The sequence below is a fragment of the Setaria italica genome, chromosome V (assembly GCF_000263155.2).
Source record: "Setaria italica strain Yugu1 chromosome V, Setaria_italica_v2.0, whole genome shotgun sequence".
NCBI lineage: Eukaryota > Viridiplantae > Streptophyta > Magnoliopsida > Poales > Poaceae > Setaria > Setaria italica.
Window position 1 is genome coordinate 45,647,793 of NC_028454.1, and position 19,209 is coordinate 45,667,001.

Here is a 19,209-nt window from a genome sequence, read left to right on the forward strand (position 1 = left end):
AGGTCGGTTGGGGGATACTGCCTCTGAACTCTGGAGTCTGAACACTGAACTCTGGATGCTCTCCTGCTACAAAGCAAAAACAAATCAGAAAATATATCCCCATTGCGACACCACACGCGTTCTCAACAGAAACACGCGTGGAGAAGACCAGAAAATACTTGAGAGGACATGTGATACCATCGTGTACAAAGTGATGTATAATGTACATGCATCATCACTTTCCAAAAGAGAGAAACAAAAGAGATGTAGAGTTGGGTATCTGATCCCTGCTGACCACTTAAACAAATTTCGCTCAAATTAACCCTTGTGAACATTGTTGATCACCTAACTCTTAAAAAATTAAAAAAATGACGCGTATCTAACGCCGAATACTATAGCATCTGGAACGCAGGCTTGGTGAGGCCGGCCATATGGCTGCATGTATAAATGCAGCAGATGATTTGCAGTGACGCTCATCTCATCAGAAGTTCAGAACAAATGGCCATTACAAGGGTCCAGCCGCTCTCTGCTCACCTTCTGAAACCTTGTGCTACTCCGGCTGATCCAGCCGAGAAGCAGGTTTACACGGTGTGGATGAAATCGCTGGTGTTCAACGGCCACGGGTGCACGATCTACGGCCAGGACGGACGCGTCGCTTACCGTGTCGACAACTACGCCTGCAGCCGCAGCCGCGAGGTGTACGTTATGGACAGTGACGGCAAGACGCTGCTCAAGCTACTCAAGAAGGTAGATGCATGAGATGCTACTGTGTTTCCTTTCTCTGATGAAGTTTCAGCATAACTCTAACACTTTGGTCGTGTGTTCTTCCCTGCAGAATTTTGGGGTGTTCAAGACATGGAAGGGGTACTCTTATCGCATTAATGGCCCTGAAGGCCTGGAACAGGAGAACTCCAAGCCATGGTTCAGTGTTCAGAAGGCTCATCAAATCCTGAAGAAGGGAGGGCAGTGCAGTAGGAAAGCTGTAGCGACAGTTTGTATCAGCGGTAACGTTTGCAAGATCGACGGCGTTTTATGCAAATCGGAGTACAGAATCAGCGACGCAAATGGCGAGGTCGTGGCGGAGATGAAGAGGAAGCAGACGGCCTCAGGGGTGGTGCTGGGAGAAGACGTCCTGAGCCTGACAGTGAGCCCCGCGGCGGATCGACTGCTCGTTGTCGGGCTTGTGGTCGTGTGTGGCCTCCTCAGCCGCTGCATCTGATGAGTGGGGATTGGAGAAGGATGCTGCCATGCTGGCGTCATTTTTTTACGCTGCTTGCAGTGTTTAATCGCTGAGGAATGGGAAAAACACTTTCAGAGTTTACTGGGTCAGATTTAGAAGTAACCTTTTTTCCCCAGCCGAAGGGTAAAATATTTTTTGAGAAAGGAAGTGCACCTTTCTTTCTTTATTTTTTATTTTTATTTCATCCTTCGGTTGCGGATCTTTTGAAGTATATGTTTGTGAGCGACAGTACTTTCAATGTTCTTTTAGCAGTGAAGAATGCTACTGTACGGTTTTTCTTTGTTTTCCCCTTATAAAGATATGATCACAGTTTCGGTCACTACTGGAGAACAGGCCATCACTACCGGCCCTCAAACTCCATCACCGCCGGTTTTGGATCCGTCGTATCCAATTCGGCAGTGATGGGTACCCCATCACCGCCGATTCTAGCTTATTAAAAAAACAAAAAAAAAATCCCTGCCGCCCCACCGCCGCTACCCCTGCCGCACACCCCCACCCCACCATCGCCGCCACCACCCCGGCAGCACGCCCCACCGAAGCCCCGTCGCCAATCGAGAGAGAGAGGGAGGGAGGGTGGGAGGGAGGTGGTGCACCTGGATTTGAGAGAGGCGGCCCCGCCACTGCTGCGGCTCCGCCGAGTGAGAGAGAGAGAGAGAGCGGGTGGGGAGTGGGGCTGAGGGGGCCGGGGGGTGAGGGTCGGGGGGGGGGGGGTGGCGGACGTGAGAAGGGAGTTAAGTTAAGTGGGTTGAAAAGTTTTTTCGGATCCGCGTCTTGTTTCACCGCCGGTTGGTGTTAAAAACCGGCGGTGATGCCGGTGGTGAAATTGAGCATCACCGCCGGTTATAAGTGTTATTGTCCGTATTTGCTTCTAAACCGGCGTTGAAAGGATATTACTGCCGGTTTACATAAAACCGGCGGTGATGGTTTGTTCTGTAGCAGTGAGTTTACTTTCATTTACTACATTCGTTGTCAATGTGCGTGACTTTGATCTTTATCTTTTTCCACGCGCTACCTTTTACCTCTTGGATTCATTCACCGATTCCAAATGGTTGGTAAAAGAATGAAGCCGATCGGTTTATAAGTGTAGGTGTAGGAGGAGAGAGAGCTGGAGAAGAAATTGAGCTTTTTGCTCGTCTTGGAAATTGTATTCAGCTGAAGTGCTGGAGTTAGATAGAGATGATATCCTCCTGCTGGTTTCCTGCTTTCAAAATGGAGCTCAACCATGCTAAACACACTATCACGATGGAAAAAAAAATCTATGAATTAACTAAAACACTATGCTGAATTTCTCGTCATGATCTACCCCTCTCCGTCAAAACAGCATGGGGGAACAAAATTCATTTTTTTTCTACCCCAGTTAAATCTCGTAGAGCATTCCAATCTGCAAGGTCTTGGCATGGTCAATTTTGAGCATGGAGACGCTGGACCTGAAGTTCTTCTGCAGGAACCTGTAGAGGTGATTGATCACGAACCGCTTGAAACAGTTGTGCTCGCCGCCCATGTGCAGGATCGTCCTCCCAAACACGACCACGTACCCATCCCCGAGAGCCGAGTCCATCGCCTCGGCCTCCTCGGCGCTCTCGGCGGCGCCCTTGAGCGCGGCAACGGCGGACGCGACGAAGCCGTCGCCGACGAGGTCGTACTTGTCCATGTACCCGTACCGCACGACGCAGCGGTACACCCCCGCGGGCCCCAGCTCCTTGGCGACGAGGAACCTCTCCTCGGGGAGCACCGACCGCACCGGCAGCTCCCGCACGGTGACGAAGAGCGTGAGCTCGCGGAGGCACGCCGTGTGCTCGGCGTAGCGGCGCACGATCGGCGGGAAGCCGTTGACCAGGTCGGTGAGGAAGACGCAGGCGCCCGGCGCGCGCCGGGCCCTCGCGCGGGTCGCCAGCGCGCCGAGCTCCGCGGCGTCCAGGGCGTGGCGCGCCTCGTACCCGGCCTTGAGCTTGCGCCCGTACGTCCACGACAGCGTGGGCACCAACAGCAGCGCCGCGATGGCGAACGGCACCCAGCCGCCCTCCCGGAACTTGTTCATCAGCGCGCTCCCGTACACGCCTTCGATGGAGATGAAGGCCACGGCGAACGTAGCGATCCATACGGCGTTCACGCGCCAGATGACATCCATGACTATCGCCATCAGACTAGTGGTGATGAGCATGACAAAGATCACTGCAACACCTGCAAATCAAACAGAAGCAGCAAAAGCAAAGCTCTCAGATCATTCAAATACTAAAGCAGCGAAGTACCCAGAAAAAACACGGAGTGAAGCCCCGCGTCGTCCCCGCTCGGGTGACACGGGCGGTGCCCACGACCTCGGCCTCCGCCTTCGCTGCCCCTCCCTCTCCTCCCCTCCCCTGCCACCACCGGAGGGGCTGCCGGAAACCCGCGTGGGCCCCATCTTCCTCGCTTAGGCTGCGTGTGCCAGTACTGGGCGGGGACTGTGCGGAGCAGCTCCGCCGTCAGGGTGACGGTGGCGGCAAGGGGTGGCGGATCCGGAGCCCTGGTGGCCGGATCCGACCATCCCGGTGCCTGATCTGCGCGGAGAAGGAGGCTGCGGGCGAGCGGTGCGGCATGCGGCAGCAAGACGGCGAGAGCAGGTGGCGGTGGAAGGGGAGTAGGTGGCGGTGGCGGTTGCGGCCATGGAAGCCTTCCCGGCGTCGGCGAGGAGGTGGCCGTGGCTAGCGGGAGCCGAGGAGCCGAACGTGCTGCTGCTCGGCAGAGGTAAGCAACGAGAGCGGCGATGGCGAGGAGCTCCAGGCCGGGTGCCCCCCCTCCCGCAGGTGGCGGCAGCGGTTGTGGCCATGGAGGCCTTTCTGGCACTGGCGAGGAGGAGGTTGCGACCGACGGGAGCCGAGGAGCCGAACGTGCTGCTGCTCGACAGAGGCGAGCAACGAGGGTGGCAATGGCGGGGAGCTGCAGGCCGGGTGGCCGTCCCCACCCTAAGCAGGTGGCAACGACGGTTGCGGCCATGGAGGCCTTCCTGGCGCCGGCGAGGAGGAGGTCGCGATCCGCGGGAGCTGAGGAGCCGGATGTGCTGCTGCTCAGCAGAGGCGAGCAACGAGGGCGGCGATGGCGGGGAGCTGCAGGCCGGGTGCCCCCCTCCCCCCCAAACCCTCTCTGGTGGCTAGGGGGACCGAACAACTGGCTATGTGACGGCATTCTTCGGCTCCTAGTGGCGGCTGTGATTTCTGGGGAGGGAACGGGGTGTAGGCGAAAGCCTTGTGCCTGCTTGCGGGTCAATGACAGCAACGCCCCCGGGCGCCGCTTCTCTTCTTGAAGGTGTCATTCATTCCCCCTTCTCCCTCCCCTACGGCGAGCTTCCGGGTGAAAGCCTTGACTGTGTTGGTCGGACGACGACGGTGCAAGTGGCGTCGCCCCTTCCCTTGAGGCGTCGTCTTGGAAGCTCAACGGGTTCTTGCTACCGTCACTACAAGGATCGTTGCTGAACGCCACCCTAAGTCATCTCCGGTCGGGTGCCTGCCTTCACTTCGATTCGTCCACCTCACCCGGGTTGCTTTGGTCATCGTCGTCTAGCAGATGTTTTGCCGCCCCCTCTTCTCTGGTGGATGCTTTGTCATCGTCGTTGGTTGCTTCGGGCGGATGCTTTGCCGCTCTGGTTGTACTGGTTGGGTGGATGCGTTGCCACTGTTATTCAAATCGTGTGCGTGTGCTCGGTTAGCCCGTGTTGTAACGTTTCGAACATTCTCTTCTTCTTAATACAAAGATACGCAGCCCTCCTACATATTCTAGAAAAAAAATGCTTAAGCAAACTGAAAATGTTAATGGCTTGGTGAATTGGTTACCAAAGGCGCGGCCGATCTCGGGTCCGCCACCGAACCCAACAGTGATCACGATGCACACGACCATCAGGAAGAAGTTGATCTCCGGGCAGTAGACCTGCCCTTCGTACTCCTCCGAGGTGTGCCGAATGGTGACGCGAGGGAAGCAGCCAAGAGCCATGGACTGACGGATGATGGAGAAGCTGGCGGATATCAGCGCCTGGCTCGCAACAATGGCGGCCAGAGTGGCGACCACGAACATCGGCCAGAACAGAGGCCCCGGGATGCTGCTGTAGAACGTTGTGCTCAGCTCGGAGGGGTGCTTGATCAGGTATGCTGCTTGCCCGGAGTACGCGAGGATCAGGGATGGGTAAACTACAGTCGAAAACGCCACCTGCAGGGAAAGGAAAAACATCAGTACAAGCACACATGTTTGAAATGCATGAATTTGTAAGAAACGTTAAATTTTTTGTGGGAGAACTCGGAAACAATTCTATACAGTCAGTCATGTTTACCTGGATTGATGACTTGTTGAAGTGACCCAAGTCAGCAAACATAGCTTCAGCACCTGGTTATGATCACAAGCATTCAGTCATATACTCGTATGTTCAGATTTCATCAAATATGAACAGGGAAAAATTGTCAGTTCCTCAGGAATTTGAAGCTTTGCAGCAAATGTAGATTATATTTCTCACCTGTGATGCACAGGATGATGGCTCCAAGTTGCTCCCAGCCGACCTTTTTGTTCCTGGCGAAGTAGTAGTATATGTAATGCGGTGATACAGCTTTCAGAACAGGTGGATAGTACTTCGCTATGTTGTACACCCCGATCACGGCGATGGATCCAAACCACACGAGCATGATTGGGGAGAACGAGGCGCTCACTTTGTTCGTGCCAAATCGCTGGACGAGGAACAGCAGGAGCAGAATCACCACGCTCAATATGACAACATGCTCTGCAACAGCGAAACAGATTGCCAATTGGACAATAAAACAATTTCTGTCAGAAGATATCAATACAGCAGAAAATAACCAATCAATCTTTTGTGGTAAGTAACTGACTAACTGTTACCTTGTTTGATGTTGGGAGACCTCGATTGAATTCCTTGGACGGCCGAAAGAACTGAACAAACGGAGCATGAAACATTCAGAGAAATCCGAATGAGAACTGATCTGCTGCTTGAATGCACTTCAGAATTCAGACGAACAGAGACGATTGAGTAGCAAGACGTGTGTAAATTACCTGAGATGGCTGGAGTGAGAGCCCCATCGCCAATCATCATGCAGGTCCCAAACAGCACGAAGCAGGTGACAGTGGCTTGCAGCAGCGAGCTGCCCTCGAGCCACCGGTGCAGCCTGGACGGCGACCCGCTCCTCTCGCCGTGGAACCTGAGGCCGGCGTCGGAGGCATGCCGCGTGACGGGCACCGGCATGTCGCCCTTGAAGTTCACGTGCTGGCGCAGGAGCGAGTAGAGCGCGAACGTGCCGCCCTCGCCGTGGTCGTCGGCGCGGAGGACGATGAGCACGTACTTGACGAGGCTCATCACGGTGAGCGTCCAGAGGATGAGACTGAGCACGCCCAGGAAGTCCGGCTCGCCGGCGCCCGGCAGGACCAGGGACGAGAACACGTACAGCGGCGACGTGCCAAGGTCGCCGTAGACGATGCCGAGGGACTGGTACGCCAGCAGCATCGTCTGCAACTTCGTGAACACCTGCACGCCATTGCCATGTCGTGCGATGAAGAACGAGTCGGGGGAATCCGCAGATCACGTCAGCCGTCACAGATGAGAACAGCCATGGACGGACGAAGGAAACTTAGATGACGACGTACCATAGGTTCGCGGTGCCTCATCTTGTAAGCCTGGCTGAAGCTGAAGGTTTGACGCCCGGCGGCGCCGCTAGCACTCTCGTCACCGGCGGTCTCATCGTGCTCTACCTCGCCGGCCGGACGGCTCTTCTCGGCGCCGACCTCGAGGATGAGGTCGTCGTCCGCGAGCCGCACCGCTTTCATCGGCCTAAGTTGCAGGTGTGCCCCTGATTAGCCCCTGCAATCCAGGCTCATCCGCCGTTTATAAGATCTGAAAATCGAAGCCTCGTTTCTTCGTCTCTCATCAACAAGGTATTGTTTGTTTTACGCGTTTCGGTTGGACAAAATCTTTGTATAAATCGGGATCATCAGCTGTCCTTTTACGTAGGCAGATTTGTTTTCACAGCTGAAAAACGTACAAATCGTTACGCCTTCCCACTTATCTATCTACATGCATCCTGACATCACATGAGATCTACGTATTGTTCAGGTGGGATCCACGTATTGTTCAGGTGAGATCCATGTGTACCAGTAGTGGGATCCACATGCTCATCCGCCATTTTATAAGATCTCAAATCATTTTTTTCTCAATTTCATTAGAATCTTCATTAAAAAATGTACATATTTTTTAAAAAAACAAGAATATATTATAATACGTTTCTTAAAATCTTAAACCTGGTATTGATAGCAAAAGGTTGTAAGATATGTTTTAATTTTTATTTTTAACATCATAAGGTAACCAATGCTCTCAAAAATCAAATTGTGAGGGAACGAGGCACACCATTAGCATCGAATCTTGCTGCCATATGTTTGATTCGGACCATGCCAAATAAAATACTCTATTTACTAGAGGGAGAGAGAATGAACTATAGTTGCAACATCTGAAGAGAGATTGGGAGTGAAAACTTGCATTTTCTACATTTTTAACTCCATACGCGGACCTTCTAAAATAGCTTTTGCACTGGAGCAATCGAATGTTACCGTGTCACCGAACAAACTTATGCTCTCTATTCATACCAGCACTGATGATGCTCTAATGGCATGCTAGTAAATGAGAGAAAAAAATGTATGATCCTACACATGTACTGTCGTAATAAAGAGATCAAGTTCACAAATATGTATTTAAAAAATTTGCTCGTTCAGTTAACTTACGATCATCCGCTTTAAGATTTTGCACCATTACATGAAATTAATACTATTTTATCGAACACAATTCATCAAACACTATCCAACAAATTATAGCACACGCCATTAAAAAATAAAATACTTTCTATTTATATTGTTTGGTTTTCTTTACCTAAACATTGTGGATCACTCAAAGAAAACCTCTCTTGTTGGGCAAGGAAAAAAAATAGAAGAACATGAAACGTCTCGCGATTGTAGGCAATAACAGTGGCGCATTCCCCGAAAGCCGAGAGATCGCCTTTTTCCTCGTTCGCCTTTCTTCAACCTCCCGACTCGTTCGCCTCTCCCCACCCCTGCCCCGCCTCATCACTCCCCCATCCCACCGACACGCGGCGTGTCACACGCCTCCGCTAAAACCCTAGCCCCAGGCCCCCGATGGCCGCCCCACCGCAGCCGCTCCCGCCGGCGGCGGAGGAGGGGGCTGCACCGGCGGCTCCCCTCCCCGCCGCCCCGCCGGGGCCGCGGCCGTACGAGGTGGCGGTCGCCGCGGCGGAGCTTCGGCCGGTGGACTGCAACCTCGCGGCGCTCTGCGACCACGTCCAGGCGGAGGGGTTCGGCTCCGGGGCCTTCTCCGACGTCGTCGTGGAGGCCATGGGCGCCACCTACAGCCTCCACCGCCTCATCCTCTCCCGGAGCGCCTACTTCAGGTGAGCTCTCGAATGCAGAGCCCTGGCGCTCCTCCCGCCTTCGATTCGTTGGGAATTGAAGTGTCTGTTGCGATCTGATCGTCTGCAACTGCCTAGAGTACTTAATTGCATTTCTAAGTGACATTTTTGTCTGTTTCGTTGGGACGTCTCGATCCCTTCCCTAAGAAATTTTCATGTGCTTTGATCCCTACCGAAATGTTTAATAAGAATCCGACCTTATCCATTGTGCAAATATCATGTCGATTACAGCCTTAAAATCCCCAAGACCTTAATTTGTACTATTTGTTATGGGTAGGCTGGCATTCTTGTTGATATCATATTTAAGCCTTTGGTACAATTGAACCTAGTTTGCTTCCTTTAGACTTCCGGATTCCCATTTAAGCTGTGAATCATTGTTGAAGCTAAAAATGATTTGACAGAAATCGGTTACTAGCTAGTGTTTCCCTTGAGATTTCAAGGCCAGAACTTGTGGATGGGGGCATAGGCATCAACCAGTACTGTGGACTGTGGTACATTAAAAATGAAATCATAGTTTCCTCCCTTTAGGGATCCTATCAGATTTGTGCACACATATTTCCCTGGTCACTCTTAGGAGAAAAATTAGAGACCTCTTTCTTCTCCTATGTGATACAATTCAACTAGATGTTATCCTGATGGTTATGGTCTCTGCACTTTGGCTTGATGCTACGTTTATTTCTACATGATATATGCAAAACCAAAGTAAATTCGAAAGGAATCTTGCTCACTCCATTCCTACACCTTTTCCCTTTTTTCCCTTTTCTCACATTTTTTCCTACTAGGACATACAAGTAATTAGAGATGAGTAAAATACTAACAAATTCTTTATAAAAAATGACTGGCAGGAATATGCTTCATGGTCCTTGGAGGGAGGCTGGAGCACCTACAGTGGTCTTGCACATAGATGATGCTAATGTTGATTCAGAGGCAATCGCAATTGCACTGGCATATCTTTATGGGCAGCCTCCCAAGCTTAATGATAACAATGCATTTCGGGTGCTCGCAGCCGCATCATTTCTGGATCTTCAGGTGAAAGTTTAGCTATTTAGTTGGTAATTTTCCTTTGTGCCTCATTCCACTTTGTTGTTTTGACTCATATGATATGTTCAATTGCAGGACTTATGTACAATATGTACAGATTTTATTATTTCTGAGCTTTGGACATCAAATTTTTTACAATATCAGGCAAGTTCATTACTATTATGTAGCTTTTCTTTGGATCTGTATACTTTGATGATTGATGAGATCAACTTTATTTTACAATAAACTATTCGCTTTCTTCTCCTTGATCATTCATCTTCATATTAACTTTTTCTTATTCCAACAGTTGTTTGCTGAAAGTCAAGATTATGGTAGTCATGGAGAACGTGTCAGAAATGCTTGCTGGGGTTATCTTTGTCAAAGTGCCACACTGGAACTACGAGAGGCACGTATCATTTAAGAACTTTTTCTGGTCAAATCCAGGATATTGTTGTTTACTTTTTAATTCTTATAGATCTTTTTAAAAAAAATTGGTATTTAAAGACCATGTCACCCATGCCTTAAGTTCTATAAATTTCTTGCTGTGCATTACATGAATTGACTGAGTATTTGTTTTGGTATTTGAATCGAGTAGCGTGGATGTTATATTGTAGTAAATGGAGATTGTACAGGCCATTGGTGTACCAAAAATGCTAAGAAAACTATTCTTTTTTTAGAATTCACTAAGAAAACTATTCTATGTTGTATTATATGAATATGTTTAGTTTTTTCTTTTCATCAACACAAGTGCTTACATGTTTGGATGGTCTTGGCTGGGATTTGTTATTCAATATATATTCTATGTTAATTGTGAATTGCTGGGCCTTTTTGTTACTCACAATATTATTTTTGTTTTGTTCTTGAAAGGTGCTACCAAAGCTTTCTTCACAAACTTTGCATGCTCTCCTTACGTCTGATGAATTGTGGGTACCGAATGAGGAGAAACGGTATGCTTTATGTTTATCTGTGCGCTGAATGATATTACAAGCCCCTTTTGTGACAACAACTTATCTTGGTACTTGAAGGTTTGAACTAGCATTATTTACTCTACTTGCAAAGGTTACCATGTTTGAGTTACAAGTTAGTGGGAATGAAACAAGCTCATCAAATGCTGATCATTCCATGAGGAAGGGGAAGACTCCAATGGATGAACCTGGCGAGGAACAGCTAATTGAGTCTGAATTGCAGAACTTAAAGTTGCATGATAACTTGGGGAATGAAATTGCCCATAACATTATTGCTATTTCAGACACGGTAATACCCTGGAATATCATACCATACCCCCATTGTACGACTAAGATGACACCCAAAATTTCTGCTTTTGTTCGATATGCTATGCATTTTTTCCTTGTCATCACAAATAACTATATTTAGCTGAAGCATGACCCTGCTGTTTTTCTGAATTTAGAATGGTGAAGCTTCCAAGAGGATGGGGAACGATTGTTCTACAGGAGGACCATCTGGAGAAAGTACTTCATATCAGTTTAATGAAAACATCTGGCTTTCTAGTGAGCAAACTAAGAATTATTTCTCAAGAACTTCCAGTAGTGGGGTTGTTCCTACTGAGTGGGGAAGGCCCAATGCACCACTTTGGGGTGGTAGGGTCGTTGGACGGCGGCAAGTTAGATGCATTAGGGGAGGCTCTTGTTTATCTAGTGATGAATATAATGCTTTTATGAATATATTTGAGAGGGGTTCTCTTCTCTACTGCAACATGTCATTTGATGCGCTGTTAAGCGTTCGAAAGCAACTTGAAGAATTCGGATTCCCTTGCAAAGCTGTCAATGATGGTCTTTGGCTACAGGTTTGTAGTCTAATTTCTGCCTTGTAGTACAGTGTTCCTTTTATGATGGTTTATAGAACTTGATGCTTTTGTTACTGCAGATGCTTCTGTGTCACAGAGTGCAAGCAATAGTTGCTGATACTTGCAGAAACTGTTGCCTTACGAGTAGTTCTTGTGCTTGCAAGCAAGCATATGTGAGCTCGCATACACACTACAGGCAGGAAAATGACCGGAGCAGTGCTTCTGGTACCATAGGTAATATCTATCTCGCAGATGCCCAGGGTGATGGCAATGGTGGGCTTGGGCCTGTCCGTGTTAATGTAAGAGGAGCAGTCGATGGACTTGCTGGTATTGGGAGAGGGAACTCAAATGTGCCTGGTGCAGCTTGGGCTCCTACACGTTATGTCTTCTCCCGTGTCCCTTATGGGCTTGGTTCAAGAAATGGTCAGCAATTTGCCAATGATGAATCAGAACCTAGAATTGACCGCAATGGAGATATTTCAGCGGATGGCCTAACTGCATTGGTTAATCTTAGCCAAGAAAGCAATGTTGTTCATCAGCAGGCTGAAAGCATATTTGAGACCAGCGTGCAGACGAGATATCGCAGTGTTGCATCTGTTTCTACTCCAGGTGGTTCTTCTGTCCAGATGCAGGAGTCAAAGGAGCATGAACTTGGGTCGGATTGGGAAACTGCAGAGGATGCAACTATATCATTAGACATGAAAACACCGCTTAGCCATTTTCCTCCTTTCCGCTTTGGGTAAGGTTACTTATTTTTCTGTATCTGCAATTCTATCATCAAACAACACCTCATTGAACAGTATTCCAGGAAAAACTTGAGTTATTATTTATTTCGTTTTCCTGAATGTCAAGTAATATCTCTCAAGCTATCTAAAAGCTTGAGTTTATTTCTAGGTTACCAGTTGGCTTGTTGCCTTGTTGATAAATGTGCCATGGCAGGAATATGAAAAAGAAAATAAATTTTCTCATGAAAAATGATAAGGCTAGCCAACAAATGTTCTGCTATTTACCTTTTATCATCTTTAGGCAGTAAAGGCTTACAATTAGATGTGCACATTGATTCCTTGTTTCTGGCATGGCTTGACCAGCTTATTGCTGTTCACAGAGTTGAGTTCGAGGATGTGCACAGACTTGCTGATGGTCAGGTGAAACATTCGACTGAAGTGTTTTATGCAGGCTCTCTGTGGAAGGTTGGCTTTGTTGTCTTAAATCTATACATCCTTCTAATGGCCTAAATCTAGTTAAGTGGTATACCCATTTGCAGGTGAGTGTTCAGGCATTCAATGATGAGGATCCTCATGGACGACGCACCCTTGGTATTCTTTTTATTACCATGTCCTCACAAGCTTACCTCTTGCCTGACTGTCCAAGTATAATAATATGCCTTGTACAAATTTAACTGGCAATACAGGACTTTTTCTCCACCGACGCAAGGCTGAGTTTTTAGACCCCTTGAGGAAGGTGAGTGATTTACTGAATTCATTGGTTTATGGTCAAATTAACTGATAAACTTATTCCTTAGGTCCACATGTATGTTGACCCTCGGGAAAAGGTTACTGCTCGGTATCAGGTGCTTATACCCACTTTTCATCAACTCATCTTCTATTGAGGTATTGTGTATGTCCTAATTTGCAAAATTGTTTGTTGCTCGTAGCTCATCTGTCCATCAAAGAGAGAGGTCATGATATTTGGAAGCCTGAAGCAGGCTGGGACGCTGCTACCAAAAGCCCCAAAGGGCTGGGGCTGGCGCACTGCTATATTGTTTGATGAGCTTGCAGATCTTCTCCAGGCTGGCGCCCTGCGAATAGCGGCAGTAGTCCAGCTTGTCTAAAACAACAAGTTGCAGAAAAGAATAACCTGCAATGCTGGTGATATCACAGCATGACAGCAGTGTATGTAGTTAATACCTGGAATATCTCTATATATTGTTCTGATTAAAAAAAACTCAATATATATTGTTTAAATGCTAAACTTCTTAGTCATGCTCTGAAAGTGTGCAGTAAGATCTAAATATTGGGACAAAATCTTTGGCTATAAATCTATTTATTTGGCTACAAATCTTAATATTTTGGGACAAAATCTTTGGCTGCAAATATATTTATTTTGACGACAAATCTAAATATTTTGAGACAAAATCTTTGGCTACAATTCTGGTATTGTAATAACTGAAGTATAATAGTTCCTCAAGAATAACAAATTGGAATGCTGCAGTACCAGAATTGAAGTGTAATAACAGTATAACACACAGCAATTGAAGTGAATGGAAGTCCAAGAACAAACTGGACTACTGTAACGTGCAAAACCGACAGGTCGTGTGTCTAGGAATTACTCGCGCCTTGTCATGTTGTCGGTGTCTCCGGAAATCAGTACACCGAGCATATTTGACTGTATTTGGACTATGTTGCGTGCATTTATATTTTGCGTATCCATTCACCAGTTGCTTTTCCGTATCCAGAGGAAAAAAAACTACTACTTTATTATATCCACAGGAAAAAAAACTATACTATTTATTTTGACCATACAGCAAAAAACTACTACTTTATTATATCCACAGGAAAAAACCATAAAATATTTCATAAAACAAGGGTAGTAATAAATTGTATAGTATCCAACATTTGGGTTTTGCCGTTTTGCTATCCACAGGATAGGCCTAGGGCCAAAGCAACCCCTCTAAATCTTGAACATGTGTATGCCCTTTTCTCCGCACCAAACTGCCATGGCGTCCAACAGGAAAGTAGCAGCTCCTGCTGTCTTCGCCCTGGCCTTGCTCCTCGTGGCCTATTGTAAGTAAAACAACCCTTGTTGTTTTCATATATTCTCGCGAAATTTCTGCGAATTTAAATTTCCTGACAAGGTTTATGTTTGTACGTACATAGGTGCGGAGGCATACATGTGCACAACGCAGAACAGGTTTTTCCATGGCAGGTGCGTGAACAATCTGAACTGTGCGAGCTCGTGCGTGCACGAAAGGCTCGGCACCGGCGGGCACTGCGCGACGAGGAAGCGCAGCGCCGCCGACCCCGGCGTCGACATCGACTGGGTCTGGAATAGAAGAATCTGCGTGTGTGTCTTCCAGTGCAGGTGGCCATCGCCGCCGGGAGAAGAAGAGCCGCCGTCCGGCGGGGAAGAGCCGCCGGCCGGTGGGAGACAGCCACCGTCCCTCCGTCACACCCAGGAAATCCAACCGAATTTTTAAGGGTAGATCCACGTTCGACGGAATAAAAGCAGAACGTACTGTAACTGCAATCGCATGACAGTAATTTAGTAAGTTTTTATCCATGAATATTTTCATGGCGAAGGCCCAGCGTCTTGTTTAAATGCGAGAGCATGTGCTTTCAATCGACAATACGATCTGGACATGCTCAGTTTCCTGCTCAGTCCGGCCAGTTGCCTGTGATCGATCGATGATTTGCCCATTACTCCAGTAGGAGCTTGGAGCTGAACTACACAGATTCCTGCTCGCCCTCGGATCACGGTCATGCCTTTCTGGATTAGTCCAACAATGGTTGGAACATGGGAAACCGATCGCTGCTTTCTAGTCAGGCCTCCTGGCCTCGAAAGTCAGAAACCACCTTCAGCTTTCAGTCTGTCACCACTCCGATCTGGACTTCAAAAGGAATGCACAGCACGAATGCAAAGAGTGTCGGTGCAAATACTGACAGTAGTGTAGTGGGCTGTAGCTGCAATGCTGCATCCTGCGTGTGAACAGAATCCCAATGATTTCACTCCTCCGCTGTGTCAGTGACATGTGGGGGGGCACTTGGCACTTGTTTATCGAGCGCAGCCTGTCCGAAAAAGGCTCCGCTTTTCCCAACACTCGTTTCAAGTATTTTCCCTCTTAGGATATATCCCTAAGCCCTTATACAAATAATAAAATGTTTCAAGTCTTCCTTATAAACTGAGCTACCTTCAACTCGAATTTGCATTACAAGAGTTCTTATATTTTCCCAACATTCTTGTGTGGTGCTTGAGCCTCCTTCGACTCAAAATGGTTCCTGGTTGTATACTTGTATCCTAACATGGATAAGATTATTAGACCACTTCCTTTCTACAGAAGCAATTTTGCACGAGGTTCATGCATTGTGTCCGTACTTCTAACATGGCAGAACCCTTATAGGTCGATCCGCCTCCTGCCACCTTTTTGACTATCTTGTCCTATAACCTCGATCGAGGGAAGAAGCTTATAGGCTTACCGTATTGACCTGTTGGCCGGAATCGTGCTTAGTTATTGCGTTTAGCGAAAACGTCCGCTGTACCTTCAGCATTTTCATGTATACAGCTTGAAACATATGACACTACAAAACGGCAATTGTTCTTGACAATTGACATAATGTGCAAGCGTTTCTTTTTTTTTTAAATAAATGTGCAAGCATTTCATTGTTCCAAAACAGAACTCAGTATTTCAGATAAACTAACCTATATATGTCTCTGTTTAACCCTCCCTTTTCTTTTAGCAAAACTTGATGAATTCCTAGCCGTTTGCAAACTAATGTTGACGAGCCGCTGTTGACCATCAAAAATTCAAAAGTTCAAACGAAAGACTGGTAGCTCGTAGTGAGAGGAACTATATCGCCCGAAACAAGAAAAAGACCAAGCTGAGAGCCATGACTGAGCATTATATTACACGAACGAATCAGGTATTCGTTTTGCCTACAAATGCCAAATACAACAAATGAATTATAGAGCAAGAATCGTCTCGCTCCATGTCAATTGATGGATCTCAATCCAGCTACAGAAACCACCACCAAAAATCAAAACTGAAACAAAAAGGGGAAAAAAAAGAGCTAGGAGGCTTTGTCTTACAAGGTGCAAAAGTACGTGGAGCTAGCGTTCATGAGACCGTGCCGCCATGAACCCGGCCAGGTCACCTCGCCTGCTCGACGGCCGCTAGCCCCTGCACTGGGTGATGGCGGAGCAGCCCCGGGAGTAGGGGTTGGCGGCGCCGCTCGGCCGGCAGTTGTAGTAGGACGCGCCGCGGTACGAGCACGGCACGTTGCCGGCGCTCATCGCGCCGTAGCCGATGTAGCCGCTCCCTCCCAGCTCCCTCCTCCTGCCCATCGCGCACTCGCCCACCGTGCCCGTGCTGCAGGCCATGCCGTGGGCGGCGGCACCCCGCGGCGGGCTGGCTGCGACGAGGAGGAGCACTGCAGCGACGACGGCCGCGAGCGCCACGCGGCTCCGTGGCGGTGGCATCGCGTGCACCCGGCCGGCTGCTTGCTGCTGCAGGCCTTGCATTGTCTGCGTCGTTTCTGCCTGTGTGCCAGTGGCAGCGCTAGCAAACTTTTAAAGATCCGAGGAGTTGGTTAAAAAGAAGAAGAGAAGATTCGCTTTTGAACAAGGTAAGGGCATGTGGAAATTCGCAATTAATAATCTTAACCCTCTTTACACGCAGCACCTCCAGATCTGATACTGGTATCAACTACCTACCATCCCTAGTATCAACCATATAAAATTACTGGGAATATTCAATCATTTCTAACTCAAATGTAGGTGTGCATATTATTTTCTTTACAACTGAAAACATAGGATGAAAGGGAAATGGTGCTGCAATACAGAAAATGAAAACGATCAGGTTAGGAATTTTTCCATACTTATAATTTTAACAAATAAGTACGAAAACGATACCGAACGATACAGGAATTTCCCGTCCGAACGATATGGTGAGTTGTGATTTACAGCAAATATATACACCTAAAATGTGTTCGCAGAAGCCATGACCCTATCTGTAAACTACCTGGTCTTGAGCCAAAAACACCAACATGTTTTTGTAAGGACTTGAAGGGATTGCCTATTTGTAAACTCTGGTGGCACTGTATTGACTTTTTTTGGCCTGGAACCTCTAGGGGAGGAGCTTATAGGCTTGTTACAGTTGACTTGAGAGCTGCAATCGTGCTGACTGCTTTGTGAGATGGAGAGAGAGGGCGTGTCTGCATGGCCGAGCCCAGTATTCTTGCCAATCCGGCCCACATTGTTTGCTGTTGAAAAACATGGCCCAGAAAGACATTCCGATAACCGCACATCGGGCGCGATGGGTTCGGTTGAAACGGGGATAGGAATTGCACGTGGGCTGGGTTTGTTTTAGATTGGGTCTCAGCCCACTAGGCCACATGACGACGGGTTCTTCGGTTCAGTCCTGCCTGCTGCATGGAGGACGCGCTGCGGAAAGAATAGACCTGCGCAGCTCGATGGAGCAACGCTTAATGGCCCGTAGATAATTACTTGGGTTTCACTGGAAAATGGAAAATAGCAAAATTTGAATCCGTTCCAGCAAAAAAGAAAATAAAATCGACGAACGTTGCAGCAAAATTCGAATTCAACTTCATATCCAGGGGTCACGGCAAGCACTCCGCTTCTCGAGCTCTGCAAAGCATGCTACTGCTGCTTCTGAATCTGTCTCCACTCTCTCTCTCTCTCTCCCTGATCTGTACAGGAAAAGAGTGTCGGTGCACGAACTGATCAGATCGATTCCATGTGAAAGGAATCGTGCCTGTGCATAACAGGACAAGATCAGGACCACACTTGCGTGTCGATCAGATTCCATCTGAATTAATAAGCAACCTAGAAGGGATCGGATCAACAAAGCTAGTATGGGAGCTTGAACAAGCAATTTGTATGGACGAAGAATGTAATGAGAACGAAGAGGAGCTCTCACATGTCGCCTACCAATGCCAATTACAAGAATATATGGGAGCAAGAAGAAGCTTGATCCACCTCCCAAAACCCAGATGCTATAGAACAAGAAAGGAGAAGCGAAGAAGAAACAGGTTTCCCTTACAAGCTAGCTGCTGCTGCAAGAACCTGAGACGATGAAACCCAAGCCGCTAGCCTCTGCAGCGGGTGATTTGGGAGCAGCCTCGGGAGTAGGGGTTGGCCGGCCCGCCCGGCCGGCAGTTGTAGTAGGACGCGCCGCGGTAGGAGCACGGCACCCGCCCCCGGCTCATCGCGTCGTAGCTGATGTACCCGCCGTTCCCAAGCTCCCTCCTCGCCGCGCCGCCCGCGCACTCCTCCACCGTGCCCGCCGCGCCACGGTCGTCGGCGGGCACCACCCAGCTATCCGGATCCACCACCGCCGTCGTCTGGCCGGACGCTCGCGACGCGGCCACGGCCAGCAAGAGCGCCACGACCACCGCAAGCGCGGCGCGGCTCGGCGGCGGCGGCATTGCCGGCTCGGTGGCCGGCCGAAGCGCGCCTGCTGTGCTGCCTCCCCTTCGCTGCAGCCGGCGGCGGCCCTGCGCTCGCTCTAGCTCTTTCTCCCTACTCGTGGGATTTTCCCAAGGAGGCCAAACGGCTAATGAATGTGGGCGGCGATCGTGGACGATGAGGACCCCGATCCCAGGGGCAACATGGCAACATGGCACGCCTGCCACGCCGGCACTAATATACGGGGGAGGCGCCTTGTCCGCGCCCGCGCGCGCCGCACATGACATGAGGCCGGAGCTGCACCTGCACCGGTCGCGCCTGGCACTGGCAGGCACGTCGGGGGCCGGGAGCACGTGCCGGCGCCCCGTTTCTTACCATATCCTGCTTGGATGTATGCTTCCAGCTCCAGCTGAGCTCTGGGGTATGAGTACGAACGGCTAGCCCTAGTTCCCCTGTCTCATCTGCTCATCAGATCTGCTCATCAGTCACCCCCCTGACATCTGCATATGCTGCTGCTTAGCTAGATTCGGTTATTCAAATGGGACTGCTGGGACATGCCCGGCTGGCCGTTGCGTGAATCTTGGACT

At 48.9% G+C, this 19,209-nt stretch overlaps 6 protein-coding genes across 6 annotated transcripts; 3 read left to right on the forward strand and 3 right to left on the reverse strand.

Moving 5' to 3' along the window:
• Positions 1–477: 477 nt before the first annotated feature.
• Positions 478–1,198, forward strand: LOC101758004 (protein LURP-one-related 11). Its single transcript, XM_004972269.1, has 2 exons — positions 478–726; positions 815–1,198. Exons 1-2 carry the CDS (start codon positions 478–480, stop codon positions 1,196–1,198), a joined length of 633 nt encoding a protein of 210 aa, XP_004972326.1.
• A 1,378-nt stretch (positions 1,199–2,576) lies between these two features.
• On the reverse strand, positions 2,577–7,012 carry LOC101758416 (potassium transporter 6). Its single transcript, XM_004972270.1, has 7 exons — positions 6,833–7,012; positions 6,245–6,713; positions 6,074–6,124; positions 5,697–5,957; positions 5,517–5,569; positions 5,026–5,395; positions 2,577–3,400 (listed from the first exon to the last, which is right to left on the reverse strand). Exons 1-7 carry the CDS (start codon positions 7,010–7,012, stop codon positions 2,577–2,579), a joined length of 2,208 nt encoding a protein of 735 aa, XP_004972327.1.
• A 1,225-nt stretch (positions 7,013–8,237) lies between these two features.
• Positions 8,238–13,466, forward strand: LOC101769242. Its single transcript, XM_004971116.2, has 13 exons — positions 8,238–8,640; positions 9,504–9,687; positions 9,775–9,843; positions 9,986–10,084; positions 10,546–10,625; positions 10,704–10,932; positions 11,087–11,482; positions 11,563–12,221; positions 12,588–12,672; positions 12,747–12,798; positions 12,894–12,943; positions 13,005–13,052; positions 13,137–13,466. The coding sequence occupies exons 1-13, from the start codon at positions 8,369–8,371 to the stop codon at positions 13,311–13,313; spliced, it is 2,400 nt and encodes a 799-aa protein (XP_004971173.1). The 5' UTR covers positions 8,238–8,368; the 3' UTR covers positions 13,314–13,466.
• A 667-nt stretch (positions 13,467–14,133) lies between these two features.
• On the forward strand, positions 14,134–14,848 carry LOC101769644 (major pollen allergen Art v 1). The gene is made up of 2 exons (XM_004971117.2): positions 14,134–14,265; positions 14,359–14,848. Exons 1-2 carry the CDS (start codon positions 14,166–14,168, stop codon positions 14,676–14,678), a joined length of 420 nt encoding a protein of 139 aa, XP_004971174.1. The 5' UTR covers positions 14,134–14,165; the 3' UTR covers positions 14,679–14,848.
• A 1,521-nt stretch (positions 14,849–16,369) lies between these two features.
• On the reverse strand, positions 16,370–16,717 carry LOC101758827 (rapid alkalinization factor). The gene has a single exon (XM_004972271.1). It carries the CDS (start codon positions 16,715–16,717, stop codon positions 16,370–16,372), a length of 348 nt encoding a protein of 115 aa, XP_004972328.1.
• Positions 16,718–18,068: 1,351 nt separating this feature from the next.
• Positions 18,069–18,812, reverse strand: LOC101770049 (rapid alkalinization factor-like). The gene has a single exon (XM_004971118.4). The coding sequence runs from the start codon at positions 18,640–18,642 to the stop codon at positions 18,304–18,306; it is 339 nt and encodes a 112-aa protein (XP_004971175.1). The 5' UTR covers positions 18,643–18,812; the 3' UTR covers positions 18,069–18,303.
• Between the last annotated feature and the right edge of the window lie 397 nt (positions 18,813–19,209).